Genomic DNA, 14,867 nt, shown 5'->3' on the forward strand with positions numbered 1-14,867 from the left:
GATATTTCATGTTGATTAAGGGAAAAGAGCAAATATTACATATTAATGGTATGGACATCGACATCTCCGACCTTTGTAGCTCATACAAACCGAACAAAAGTGAACATATCTTTAGCATTTAAAGCTCTCATATCATGTTAAATTACTATCATATCCAAAACTTGAGCTCCCGGGATAAATCAATGTCAAACTAACTATACGTGGCAGTAATAATAATGGGGCAAATAGAATAAAAAAGACTAATACATGGAAAGGGAATGTGACCAAAAAAACCCAGAAGCTCATACAAACTGAAAGCTCATGAGAAGCCTTACGGAGCTGTATATTTCTCCTTTGCGGTTAAAGAGGGGGACTGCTCGGATCCCTTGTCTCAGTTCCCAGACGGGCAAGCATGTTTGGCCGGCAAACATATCCTTCTCAGGCATATTGTATTCATACACTTCAATTCTAAGCAATGCCAGCTCTGGAACTGTCAATGGAAATGTAAATTCTTCGTTCCAAACGGGTTTCCAATTGTTTTGTTTTTTCTTAGTCTCCTTCATCGTCTTGTCCGCTGCTGCTCCTGCTATGCCAACCTGCCTTACAGACCACACCCAGTAAGAATATGCAGGAAGGTTTCATCATAAGTCTGTTCTTGGTTGTTAGAGTGTGGGCTTTGTTCAACTTTTCTTTACACTTTCCGCAACATTTCATACAACCAATTCAGTATTTTTAACGTTTGATTCGAGTAACTTGGTGTTGTTATAATGGCAAGCAGGAGGTTAAGGATTTGTTTGGCAATGTTCTAGAAGACGGGTTTCAAAAATCAGTTTTTAGAAGCAATTCTATGCTGTTTTACATTTTTGGAACTTGCTTCTCAAAAATAGTTTTCTTGGCCTATTCTGGGTGGAGGTGAAGACACTGTGTTCTTATGCATACTGCAATATTTTCGGCCTATATATGCTTTATGTTTTCAATTGTTTCTCAAAACGCTATAAGAAAACACTTGAAGACATCTCAAATTTATTCTAAAAAGATGGAAAACCATTTTTTGCTCTTTAGAACAGAAACTGTTTTTAAAAACAATTGGGGAAACATGGTGAACGATTCTGATGCATGCCAACTTACCCGGGTGTAGAAGTCTGGTGGGGAGTAGAAATCAAAGTGTGTTTTCTTAAAATCAAAATGCCATCCATCTCCCAAGTATACTCTCACCTGTCAAGTAAGAAAAGGACAGAGCTGATTTAGGAGAAGAAGAAGAAGGCTAGGAGTGAACCACTTTTGGTTTAACAGCATATGCCCACCTTCAAAGTTTTCTTCACTGGCAGTTTTGCTTTAGGATCAAACACTTGATTGTGTGGACTTACATTCAATAGAAAATCGGGTTTTTTCACATAACCGCACCCCCCATTGGCTCTGAACATCCCGTGCATTAACCAAAGAGATCTGCCATGTCCCTGCCATTAGAACAAAGTTATGTAAATAATGGTCTCGAAACTAAATGATCTACTAGAAACCCTTTCTTCTAAGATAAAAATGTTGTAGACTGTTCAATTCAGCAAGCAATAACCTACAAGTTTCCGCTCTTGATTTCATTAATCTTTTGCAATTCAGAAAGTTATCCTATTGAAAATGAACATCAGTACCTCTACTAATTCTCTTAGTGAAAAATCTTCTTATAAGACTATGAAATCTAAGTACTAAATGAAGTGATGATATGAATAAACAATAGACAGAAGGATACAAAAAAAAAAAGTTTTCAGCAGAGAGCATATAGATTATGTTTCAATTGTGGCAATTTGAGAGAAGCACACAGAGCCAAACCTGCATATTAAATGCAAGCAGTTGAACTCCATGCATCCAACCAATCAATGGCTTGTAATTCGAGGAGTTAAACCGAGTAGCCTTAGGGTATACCCTCAGAAGATTCTTCTGGGTGAATCTAGAAATAGAGACACCAAGCATTGGAGCTTGTTAGTTAGCCAAAACCACAAGCGCTAGAAGCAAAAGCATTAAAATTTTGATTTTTTTTTTCATGCATTATGGATTTTCTTTGTAGCTCTTGTGTGATGGAAATTGATATTGATATTGAAATATACCTAACTACATCTCTTCTATGATATGCAATAGCCTTTCCAAACGCTTGTTCATTCAAACTAAGTCGACTAACTTTGTTAGGTTCAACTTTTAGCGAAGCCTTCAATCCACCACTCGGCTTTGCAGCATGAATAGCAATCAGATGCTTGTATGCAGGTGCCTCTAACGGGCGATCACATTCATCATTTGATTCATCGTTCTCACTGCTGCCTTCGCTCCTTCCGCTATCACTCTGCAAGCCAATAGACCAAAGCTTGAAGTAAATCCCCAAGTGGGTAACATTGTTTAAGATGAAATTTTCTTCACAGCATATATACCTTATCATTGCTTTCATGGTCAACTGTAACGTCTGGTGGCACCTTCACCGATACATCTTCATCAGAGTCCTTTCCTTTCTGAGAGTTGTTTACCTTATCCTCAGAGCTTTTAGCTTCAAGATACTCTTTTGGGGGTTTGGTTGAAATTATGACCCGATACTTCAGTTCTTCAGGGGAAGGGAATTCTGGTAAGGATTCTGATTTGGGGTAAAACAGCATATCCCCAAATGTTTGAGAAATCATCTAAAAAAAAATGAAAGAAAAAAATAACCATCAAAATTTGAGCCCAACCCAAAACTATGGTTGAAATTCAAGAAGTAGACGAAAAACCACCTGCGCTGCTTTAGCTTGGAGGTCAGGGGTGAGGTGGTCTTCAAGAGTTATTATGACCGGATAGGGAGAAGCAGAAAAGGCATGCTCTTTAATGGATTTCAAACATTTAATCAGCTCCACAGGGGTTGTCAGGGTCCTAGAAACAAAAGAAAAAAAAAAACAGAAGAATCAAGCACTTCACATTGAATCAAAGGATAATTCAATGCTACAATCCAACAACATTGGACTCCATTAATTTGCAGACCTTCCATGAAGAACATGAACATTTTCTTTGGTGGAACCTGGCCATAAATCAAGCTCTACCATTCGCACACCTCTCTTCAACGCCTTCACGATCGGGACATCGCTGCAATTGCTGTTGAGTTGGTTTCCAGTTAGGTACGAATTGTGGCCTGTATATATAAAATAGTGGGAGAGAGGAGCACTCATGTCTTGATGGACCTGAAATGGCATATACATTCAGTATCAAATCAAGAGTCCTGAAAAAAAATGTAAATCCAGCTTGGTCTGCATCTCTATCTCTCCAAGTTCTATATAGATTAAAATCGACTAATTAAGAGAAGTACAAGAAATCGAGGAGAATAAAGGTCTGGAATTGACTAGTGGTATAATTGCATGAGGGGGGAAAAAAGGATAGAAGCACACCCACTTCTCAATTACTTAAAATAAACCTATTTTTCTCTTTTATCTTAACTTCTAATTCATTCAACTTCTGGAAAGAAATATAAATCTGTTTGCCCACCAAGAAAATGAGGGAAAGAAATAATTAAAATCATAAACTTAAATATTATCGGTGACCAGTGAACTAGACAACTCTTAGCTTCATAGAGAAGGGTCTTCCCATCTTTTCACCTTTAGTAACCAAAAACAAAGCATATAAAGATTCAAAGCGTTTTTTTCTCTCCTTTCCTCAGTTTTCTAGGCAACCAAACACAGCCCACCAACCTGAGACCCAATGGGGCCATTGAGATCAGTTGAAAACAGAAAATGGTGAAAATCATCAAGGGTGAGAGTGGTCCTGGCGAACTTGGTAACATGATGCCTCCTGTGGAGAACCAGCTCCAGGATCCGCTCAGCATCAGAGATGGTGGCAGCGACGTCGTTTTGGCCCTCCACCAAGAACCGCAGCAGCTGCTCCGCCGTCATGTGAGTCCCACCTTCCGTGTACCTCCTGAACGCCTCCTTGACGTCGGTCGGCGGCTCCGCCTCCGTCAATCTGAACTTCCGCTTGAAGCAGATACACACGCTGTAACTCCCCATTCTCTCTCTGTCAGACTCAGAGTCTACTTTTCCCAAGTCTTGCTTTTGTTGAATGCTTTGCGTTGGCGCCTTTTTCAGTTGATCTTTTTTTCATATCAAAATCCTTATATAAAGAGGTGAGGAAAAAAAAAGTGTATATTATTTAAAAATATTTCAACATTTTTTTTTATTAATTTTGAGAATTTTTAGACCGTTGCGAAAAAGGAATTGATTCTTGGAATAAATGTTGATTGATTCTTCAAAGCATCACCGTTGAATTCATTGTGTTTGTGGGATCACCGTTGGAGAGAGAATCCAATTTATAAAATTAATCAACCTTTTTTTAAATAGTTTTATTTTAGCACTAAATGCTTTTGATATCATAGAAAAAAAACGTGGGGACATGGTTCTGAATTGGACAGATGAATAACAAAATGGGAGAGCAAATGGGAAGAGGACATATTCTCATTCCATGGGCAGGATGGTGTGGTACATGTGCCATTTTTATGCTTTATAATTTTTCTAATTTTAATTCTTAATTAAGTGGTATTAATATTATAGAACAACTACTTTAGTCCACCATAACGTGACACACGTGATGTTAAGAAAATATTTATGTTGTTTATAATATTTTCACGATAATTACACAAAAACAAATCCACTTAACATAGAAAAAAAACGAATATGCATAACGTGTGCACATCCACGAACCAAATCTTTATTGAATTTATTTTTTCATTAAAAGTAGATAATTACACAAAAACAAATCCACTAAACATAGAAAAAAAACGAATATGCATAATGTGTGCACATCCACGAACCAAATCCTTATTGAATTTATTTTTTCATTAGAAGTAAATAAGGTTTGAAACAACATTGATCGTACTCAAGAGGTTACATAAATTGATTGGCAAGCCCAATCCCAATATCTTGAATAGTGTCAAAATCTTTTCTACATACAACAATGAGTTAAACAACTTCAACAAGTCTTATGAGCGAGAAATCCAACAAGTCGTATAACAATATTTCACATCATTTTCAAAAACTGTTATAAAAAACTAATATTTGAAAATGACTTTTAAAAATAATTGAAAATTATATTTAAGAACTCAAGTATAAAAAGCAACTTTAAGTTATTTTTTATGAAGATGTTGTCCACTTGTATGTAATGTAAAAGCTCCTAAATATTCTCTATATTTTCAATTATTATAAAAACACTTTGTAAAAAAAATAAAAAATAAAAAACTTTAAATTTATGCTTAAAATTAACCTGTTGTCTTTACAAAAAAGAGTAGGGCCAAATCCATGCAAACTCAAGCCAGGGGAGCCCAGCCCAACCGTAGAGGCCTTGTGGGCGTGGAGAGAGATCATAACACCAATCAAGAGAGAGTCTTTGAAATCCAAACAGGATGATTAGTATTACTTACCATACATTGACTTGAGGGTCGATTTATATAAAAAGACAAAGCTGCAACCGGTGGCAAAGCAATCACAGAACTGAATTTTTTCATTCATGTTTTCTTTCCCTTTTTTTTTTCTTTTTTTTTTTTTAATTTTTCCTTATTACCATTACTATTTGTTTTTATCCATCAACATTCATATCAATAGGTTCTTCTATATTCCCACATCACATTGATGGAGCAATCTTCAAACTTGGAAGAAATTTGAAAAATTGTCTCATCACATTTTAATAGTAACCTGATTACATTTAAAAGGTGACTTCAACAGCTTGACCATGTTGATATAGGATTGAAACCATATATGATAGTATATTAGATCTATGACATGTAGGGCAACATGTCATGTAATGTTGAAGACAAGGTAACAAGAGAAATACTTGCAAGGGGACAAGGGCTACAAGTGTTAGATGGTGACTTTTTGAGTGTGGCAATGCACACACTAGGCATTATGGGGTCAACTTGGCAAAAATTCAAGTGTCAAAAGCCTTGAGGAGTTTCTAAGTGGTGGAATATTTTCCGAGGTTTTTTATAATTAAAGAAAATTTATTACATTTATGGAAGGGGGGAGGATGGGGAAAACTCATGGGGACGACTCTCTACAAGCGTATATAATAGAATGCACATGTAATGACTATGTCACTCCAAAGGCACGGCATGGAGCCTTGAATATGAGCAGGATGTGATGGTGAGCTTTTCTAATACGCATATATAGGCACAATGCCACGGGTTTGGTCTAACCTAGGGGAACAATGTCATGCGGTGCATCTCAAATGGAAGGAATCAATAAGGTCAGGATGTATGACCCGACGATATAACAAATGTAGGCCATGAGTTGAGAAGAGGACTTAACACATAAAGGCTACATTGTAGCAAACATGCGGACTAAGAGAGGCATTGACAAATATGAATCATCTGTACATATCTCAATGATAGAGGTTGTGGGACACTAAAAGCACAACAATTAAAGGTGTAAGAGTGTGGCACCTCGCCATTAAGGGAGCCCCAAGTGGGGGTGTTAGCACATCAAGGAGATGACACTTAGCATGGGATGTTGTAAGACATAGTCCGATATGTTTACTAAACAAATGGTACAAAGAAAGGAGTTTTTGGGTCAAAATGGCCATGTATACGAAAAAAAATATATTAGATCTAACAACTTTATGAAACTTGTTCAAATTGATCTCTTTGGTGTCACCTAAGAGTCATGTCATAAAAATATATATTTTTTGTCAAAATTTTAGTTAAAGCTTTAATTGACAATTAAAACTTCATTTTTGAACTGAAATCACAATTACCAATTGAGACTTTAATTTTTGAACCGAAATCGTAGTTGTCAATTGAGACTTTATTTTTTAATTAAAACTTCAATTGATAATTGAGATTTCATTTTTGAACTAAAGCCTCAATTGTCAACTGAGGTGTCAATTATTTATTTATTTATTTATTTATTACTTTAAAATTTAATTACAAACTATTAAATTATTTTTTTATTAAAATTAAAAGTATATATTTTAATAATAAATTATTTATATTTAAGTTTGAGAATCTAGTATTACTTCAACAAATATAAATTGATAGATAAAAGATATTATAAATGAATATTTTATTTATTAATAAATTAATAATCTTAAAATAATAATTTTATATAACATATAAATAAGATATAAAATTGTATAATTTATTAATTTAAGATATTTAATTTGTTGTTTTTTTAAGATATTAATTTATTTGTATTATGTCAAATTTATCCATAGATTCTTTCCTTGTGAAAACATATAAGATTATATATATATATATATATATATATATATATATATATATTCCTAGCATATAAATGTTTAGTGGGTATTTTTTGTGACTTTGATGAAACTACTAAAAATTATATTTTGAAGTAAACTTTTTCTAATTAATTTCATTAACTAATTTTGTCAAAAAATCTATATATGAAAACTTAAGAGTATATTATTATTTTGATAAAGGCAAATTTGTCATAATACAAATAAATTAATATCTTAAAAAATAAAAAATTATCTATCTTAAATTAATAAATTATAAAATTTTATAGTTTATTTGTATGTCATATAATTTTATTATTTTAAGATTATTAATTTATTGTATTATATTTATCAATTTATGTTTATTGAAGTAATACTAGATTTTAAAGTTTAAATATAAATAATTTATTATTAAAGTATATATTTTTTATTTCAATAATAAATTATAATTTAATAATTTTTAATTAAATTTGAAAGTATAAAAAAAATATATTAACTGTCAATTGGCAACTGCGGCTTAGGAGTATACTATTATTTCAATAAAGATAAATTTGTCATAATATAAATAAATTAATATATTAAAAAACAACAAATTAAATATCTTAAATTAATAAATTATATAATTTTATATCTTATTTATATGTTATATAAATTTATTATTTTAAGATTATTAATTTATTAATAAATAAAATATTAATTAATAAATAAAATATTTATTTATAATATCTTCTATTTATTAATTTATGTTTGTTAAAGTAATACTAAATTTTTAAACTTAAATATAAATAATTTATTATTAAAGTATATATTTTTAATTCCAATAATAAATTATAATTTCATAATTTTTAATTAATTTAAAAAAAAATTAACTAAAGCCTCAGTTGACAATTGATGCTTTAAATAAAATTTTGAAAAATAATATATTCATCTGACATGACTCACACCAAAGAGACTAATTTGTATATAAGTTTCATAAAATGGTTAGATCCAAAAATTTTTTTCTTATATAAATGGACCATTTTGACCCAAAAATCACAAAGCAAGTAAATCTGTGCAAAGATAAGACATGTGATATATAGAGATGGTATAACTAAGAGAGTGGATTGTTGAACATGATACAAGTGGCATTAGTAAAATTACGCAATGCAATTACTTGACAGATGACGATAATTGAGGATATGAGATGAAACACTATTTAGATGTGTGTGTGAGGGTAGTGGGTTAAATCCTATAATGTGGGTAGTGTTGATGCCCATATAAGTGTGTTCCTTTCTAGACTTCGCTTTAACTCACAATCTTGGTTTTTCTCTACACGTCGCACAATATGATGGTTAAATTTCATGCTTGTGATCGTTAGCATCAAAGTAGTGGTGTTGCGGAGGCAGCACTAGGAGAGCGGGTTTCTAGAGTAGACACATGAACATTTTAAAAGCAACTTGATTCTATTAATGTAGCAACTATAAAAAATCTTAAATATGTCCCCTACTTTGATGGGCCTCAAATACATACCCAAACTCAAATGGCTGGTCCTAATTCTGAGTTTTCTCAAACACATCCAGGTTGAGAGCCCGCTGAATGAATTTAATGAATCCTTGCATATATTTTGATACTATTCTTTTAAAGTTTCTCTAATTAAAAAATTGTTTTGGCACAAGAATGCATAGGACATAAGTGAAAGTGAAACACCATAAAACATAACATAAGAATATGTTTGCATCATATAATGTTGGGGATTGGGATGAAGTAGGACCAACCCGATCTTAATCTGAACCAACTTCAGATGTTCCAAGTTTCCCTTGAGATCTCAGTTTTCCCCCTCCTTTTTTAGCAACATCTCATTGAATTATGGATCAATTTGATGTAGAATGTTTGATAAATCAGCCACAGTAATGTTCCAGAGGAACAGTGCCATGGGTTATCCCCAAACATGGAGATCCAATTAGACATTTTGTTGAATAATCCCAAAAATTATAGAAAGATTTGTGTGGAGGGGAAAGAGGATAAAGTAACCCTTTGACAAGAAATCCATGGTCCCAAGAAAAGATTTAAAGAACCCACCCTTTTAGCCAGCCAAAATGAAAAAGGTCGAAGCTTAGAGAATCTTGAATTTAAAACCTCACAATTCATCCTGATCTATGAGAAGGCAATCTCCTAGAAGGATCCACTAAATGTGTGGCATATTAACTGCCAAGCAGCCTTGGTACACATCTACACTTAGATGATGACTACAAAAGCAACAAAACAAATCCAACAACAGTGCATCACTGTGAACTTTACAAAGATGGAATAGAAACCATACCCATAAACAGGGCAGCTTATAACCCTGTTCGTTAAACCCACCTAACAGAATCCAAGAAACATTCCATGGATTATATATGAAAATATAGGCACATGCTATAAGAGTCTACAGTCTCACTGCAGCCAGATCATCAGAGAGTCGATCACAAGGACAGGATGCATAAACAGAACCCAAGTAAAATTCAGCAAACAAAGCATCCACATAGCAATCAGAGAAATGGTGTAAGAGAGTCTGAACAGGGTTCACCTCAACAGCTTCTATACCTTCCATAACAAGGAGGATACCAATACCAAGAATATGGATCATTTTGGGTGCACACAAGAATCACAAACACAGATTGTGATACTTAACACTGGAACATGGTGCAATAAATAAATGTCAAAAGAACTTCATAATTAAAAATAACAAATTTATTTCTCTGTAGTCTATTTTTAAACTGAAACAGAGGTGAATTCATAAGAACCCTATAATGTTTTAAGAGCTAAGGAAACAACCAATGAAGCAAATATACTGTATTGTTCCAAGAGTGACCTATCTGCGTCACCTACAAGCATTTGCATCCATACCCAATTGCTGTTGATGCTTACTCTGACCGATTTGCATACCTTTCAACCTTCTCGTCATTGAGATTGATACCCACCATTGCCTCACCCAATCCGCAGCTCACCTCCGCAAGCACATCTGGGTCACTGTAATGCGTCACGGCCTGCACAATAGCCCTCGCTCGTCGGGCGGGGTCGCCACTTTTGAACACCCCAGAACCCACGAAAACTCCATCACAACCCAACTGCATCATCAGCGCGGCGTCAGCCGGGGTAGCGACACCGCCGGCGGCGAAATGCACGACGGGCAGCCTCCCCAATTGCTTCGTCTGCATCACCAAATCGTAGGGCGCAGAAAGCTTCTTGGCGTAGGTGAAGACCTCATCGTCATCCATGTTCCTCAGCACCCTAATCTCCCCCATCACCGACCTCACGTGCCTTACCGCTTCCACGATGTTGCCTGTCCCGGCCTCCCCTTGGTACGAATCATCGCCGCGCCCTCCCGAATCCGGCGAAGGGCTTCCCCGAGGTTCCGGCAGCCGCAGACGAAGGGGATCCTGAAATTATGCTTGTTGATGTGGTTGTCCTCGTCGGCGACGGTGAGAACCTCGCTCTCATCAACATAATCGATGCCGATGGCCTCCAAGATCTGAGCCTCCACGAAATGACCGATACGAGCCTTGGCCATCACCGGAATAGTCACCGCCTGCTTGATCTCCTTGATGAGGCTCGGGTCGCTCATCCGAGCGACGCCGCCTTGGGCGCGGATGTCGGCGGGAACCCGCTCCAGAGCCATGACGGCACAAGCCCCGGCCTCCTCCGCGATGCGCGCTTGCTCGGCGTTGACAACGTCCATGATAACGCCGCCGCGAAGCATCTGGGCCAGACCCACCTTGACAGAGAAAGGTGATTTCTTGGTCTCAGTAATAGCACCATTGCCGTACACTGTAACAACTCCACTGCCTGCCATCTCGAAGTAGTAGAAAGAAGAAGAAGCAGAGAACTGGAAAATTAGAAGATGAAAGGGCGTGAGATTCACAAGCCCTAACCCTAAATTTATTTGGTTTCACAAAAAGAGAATGTATTTCAAAAAGATGGTGAGGCGAGAGGAGTTAGTACAGTGAGGCTGACCCTCTTGACCGTCAATTTTTTTTTATTTTTTGTTTTTTGACGCCAGGATCCTCGTCACACATTTCTCTCATCAATCCAAATTGGTGGACTAAAATATTCCAAATTTCTCGTCCCAATCTCCAAGTGCACGAACCCAGGGAAATTTGCCGTCTGCATGTCTGCCACAAAACCTTTGTAATAATATTATATTCATAAATAAATAAAACAATGGAATATGAGTACACGTGGGGCGTCACAGTCTTAGATTTGCCTCCCACATCGTTATTATCATTATTATTTAATTAAAAGGCTATTATTTTTTTTTAATATATTAATATATAAATGGTGAATTTGAGTGGATGGGTGAAGAAAGCCGCTCGTTTCCTATCTCTTGTTCCTTAAACTTTTCCACACAATTCATGACTGGCTCTGACTGAAGCCCAAGCCACCACACATTTTTATCCTAAAATATGTAGAGTACAACTTCATTTTGGCCTTTGCCCCTTTCCCTCGAGTGATTGAGGGTTCAAAAAAGTTTGATTTCAAATTAGGACTTGTCAATTCATTCTTAGAATCCAAACTTCGATTTAAATTTCTCCATTTAATGATATGACTAATTATTATTATTATTTTCATAATATAATATTGTTAAGTTCAAATACACCGACCATACAATAAATAAGAGTCATTAAGAAATTCTATTTTCACTTACTTTCAACTTTCCGTAGAATCGACTTCAAGATTTACATACCAATCAAATGCATATTCTTTATATGAATGTGCCATGTAATTTATTGGTATGATGTAACACCTCAAAAGTTAATCTAGGGGTAAGCTACTAATTTATTAAGTAATTAAGTAATTTATTAAATTTATTAAGGGTGAAAGAGTCATTTTATAATTAAAAATCTTAGGTATAAATTGAACTTTTTCTCTTATCTTATTCATTCGATTCAGGTAAGATTCTAATCCTAAATTAATATATTATATTCGTTAGTCACACGTTGGTTATTTTTTGAAATTTTTTTAATTTAGATTAGAATTAATTTATTTTTTTAATTCGTTTTAATATCAAAATATTGGAAATTTAGAATTATTCGTGGTTTTATTGTTAGATATTAGGAAATCTTAAGTTTTTGAAAAAAAAAATGATTATCTAGAAGGTTTCCATTTAGAATAGGTTAACTTATTTAAAACTTTTAGGTCAAAATATTAAAATTAGGAATATAGATTGTTCTATTGATGAAAATAAAAAAATTCAAAATTTCTTAGATGAATAAATCTAAGTAATGATTTTTTTAAAAAAATAAAAATAAATGAGTAAATAAATATATTGTTATATATGGATTAAGAGATTAGAAAATATTAGGGAAAAAAAAAAAAGAAAAGGAAAGAGAAAAAAAAAAAAAGAACCCGTGCATTGGAGGAAGTTTCTTTTTTAAAAAAAGAAAAAGAAAAAAAAATGTGTGCTTGTTTCTGGAATACGGAGAATGGTAAAAAGAAAAAAAAAATAGTAATATTAATAATAAGCGAAGATGTGTCCGGATGATGTTTGATGGTTAATTTATATATTATTATGTTAGTAATAATGGAAAATTGTTGCGATACAGTTTATGTTTAGTGGAAAAAAAAATTGAAAATGAAATAATAGAAGATATCAATATTATTATACTAATGCTGAGTGTAAGTTAATAAGTAGCATAAAATTTAATTAGTAGAATAAATTATTGTTTAATTAAATTATGTTGTGTCCTAATAAATAAATTGAAAATAAAATTTAAGTTTTATATGAATTAAAAATTTATTAATTTTTTTAAAATATCAATATATTAAATTATATTTTATAATTAAAAACATTAATTTGAATACCTAAAATTTTAGGATTGTTAAATTTATAATTTTAGATAAATAGTAATGATTATTTCTCTTATATTTTGTTAGGTGAAGAGTAGATTTTTTAAAATTATTTTTCTCCCAAGTTTTTTAGGACTATTTTTGAAGTAAGGGAAATTAATACAGATTTTGTAAAAGAAAATAATATATATGTTGTTTGAAATGTGTAATGGTTAATTTTGCTTTTAAGCATGGATCAAATATATTTTGTATGGAAAATGTGTTATAATATTTATTTTGTTTGTATTGAAATACTTGAGGATTTTCTGCTTTTGTAAGTTGGATTAAATAAAATAAAGATTTCGACTCTGGTTTGTTTAACCATTGTCAATGGAATATAATAGTTAACCTTTATATTTTTGTGGTAGGAAATGTAATTGATTTGGACCTTAGTCTCGAGTGGTTTGATTAGAAGTTGCTAATACTAGTAGTGTTTGATTTCGTCCACCTTAAAATGAACATTTGAGGTTAGCCACCTATTTGTAAAGTCCTACTTAAATGGATATTATTTGTTATTTGATAATAAGAGTGAAAACAATTGAAATGTATTTGATTTGAAATTGATATGAAATGATTTGATATATAGGAAAATGTTTGGTTAAACACCTTAAAATGTATTAGCATATTTGTACTCAAACGTTTTTATGAAAATGATTTTACACTAAATCTCCTATTTGCAAGTATGATTGAAACTATTTGATTCATGAAATTGTATTAATATTCCTTATTAGGCTTTGAGTTCATTCCCCTTTGTTGAGAATTTTTCAGGTACCCTTAGTTTGAGCGAGGATTGATGGCTAAGTCGGGGAATAGTCATCATTAAGATTTTGCTTAGGATATTATTTTTGGACATTGTTAGCTTATAAGTTTATGTTCATTTGAATTATTTGGTTTTTGGAATCTATTTAGATATTGAACTTAATTTTTTTTTCTTTTATGATAGTTTGAAATTGAGATTTGGATATTATGAAAATTTTTGTTAGCACTTAAATTGTTTAAGTTTGCAATCTATTTGGATAATGGATTTTGGTTGATGGATGCTTAGTTTTAAAGTTAAGTTTTAAAAATTTTAGAATTTTGTTCCATTACTTTGAACATGTATTTGGTAATTAGTAACTTCCAGTTACAAGATAATTGTTTGGATCAGGTTATACTTTAAGCCTACGGATTTGAGGTGTGAAATGATTGTCATGCCCTTGGAGTGGGTCTTGGGATGTGATAGTTGCACTTCTTTGTCCCCCAAAGATTCAAGAAATAATATAATTTTTTATCAAAGTAATTTCAAAATTTGTAGCTAACTTTGAAAAAGAGCTTTGGTATTAAAAAATAGACCTTTATTTGTCTCTTTTGCAGCATGTTTGATAGTTGTTTTTAAAATTAATTCTAAAAAAATAGTTTTTGAGACAATTTTTAAAAATTATTCTTTAATATTTGTAGAAAAAAATCCGTTTAAAAACCTAAAATGTTTTTAACCTATTTTTAATATTTTTAAAAATAATTTTTATATCTAGTGTCTTATTTTTAATCATTTTACATATTTGTATAATTATTTTTTAAAACAACCCTTATAAAACAAAAGCAAATAACTAAAACATTTTTTTAAAAAACACTCTATTTTATGTTCTTAAAAATATAAAACAGAAAACAGTATTTTTATTTTATTCCTAAATGTGTTTTAATATGTTTTTTGTTCTGAAAAACATAAAACTGTCCAAACTTGGCTTTCTCTCTGCCGACTTGTGTTACAAACTTTAGAATGAATCTTTTTCACATATTTTTATGATCCATTCAAAAATATTATCTTTTAATTACAATACGCAGTT

The 14,867-nt window shown here is 32.8% G+C and overlaps 2 protein-coding genes across 2 annotated transcripts; both read right to left on the reverse strand.

Annotated features, from left to right (window-relative positions):
- Positions 1-96: 96 nt before the first annotated feature.
- Positions 97-4,044, reverse strand: LOC117915901 (phosphoinositide phospholipase C 4-like). Its single transcript, XM_034831644.1, has 9 exons — positions 3,672-4,044; positions 2,971-3,167; positions 2,727-2,862; positions 2,394-2,636; positions 2,079-2,308; positions 1,804-1,921; positions 1,284-1,436; positions 1,108-1,194; positions 97-575 (listed from the first exon to the last, which is right to left on the reverse strand). The coding sequence occupies exons 1-9, from the start codon at positions 3,984-3,986 to the stop codon at positions 282-284; spliced, it is 1,773 nt and encodes a 590-aa protein (XP_034687535.1). The 5' UTR covers positions 3,987-4,044; the 3' UTR covers positions 97-281.
- Positions 4,045-9,861: 5,817 nt separating this feature from the next.
- LOC117916727 (probable pyridoxal 5'-phosphate synthase subunit PDX1) lies at positions 9,862-11,190 on the reverse strand. Its single transcript, XM_034832877.1, is given in 2 exon segments — positions 9,862-10,513; positions 10,516-11,190. Coding segments are annotated over 2 exon segments (927 nt in total). The 5' UTR covers positions 11,012-11,190; the 3' UTR covers positions 9,862-10,082.
- Between the last annotated feature and the right edge of the window lie 3,677 nt (positions 11,191-14,867).

This window comes from Vitis riparia, chromosome 6 (assembly GCF_004353265.1).
Source record: "Vitis riparia cultivar Riparia Gloire de Montpellier isolate 1030 chromosome 6, EGFV_Vit.rip_1.0, whole genome shotgun sequence".
Lineage (NCBI taxonomy): Eukaryota > Viridiplantae > Streptophyta > Magnoliopsida > Vitales > Vitaceae > Vitis > Vitis riparia.

Coding starts and splice junctions, on each gene's coding strand:
- LOC117915901 (XM_034831644.1), bottom strand. CDS start 3,986: ATGGGGAGTTACAGCGTGTGTATCTGCTTCAAGCGGAAGTTCAGATTG. Junction 2,637..2,726: donor TCCAAGCTAAAGCAGCGCAG/GTGGTTTTTCGT, acceptor ATTTTTTTTTAG/ATGATTTCTCAAACATTTGG. Junction 1,922..2,078: donor CATAGAAGAGATGTAGTTAG/GTATATTTCAAT, acceptor CTCTATTTCTAG/ATTCACCCAGAAGAATCTTC.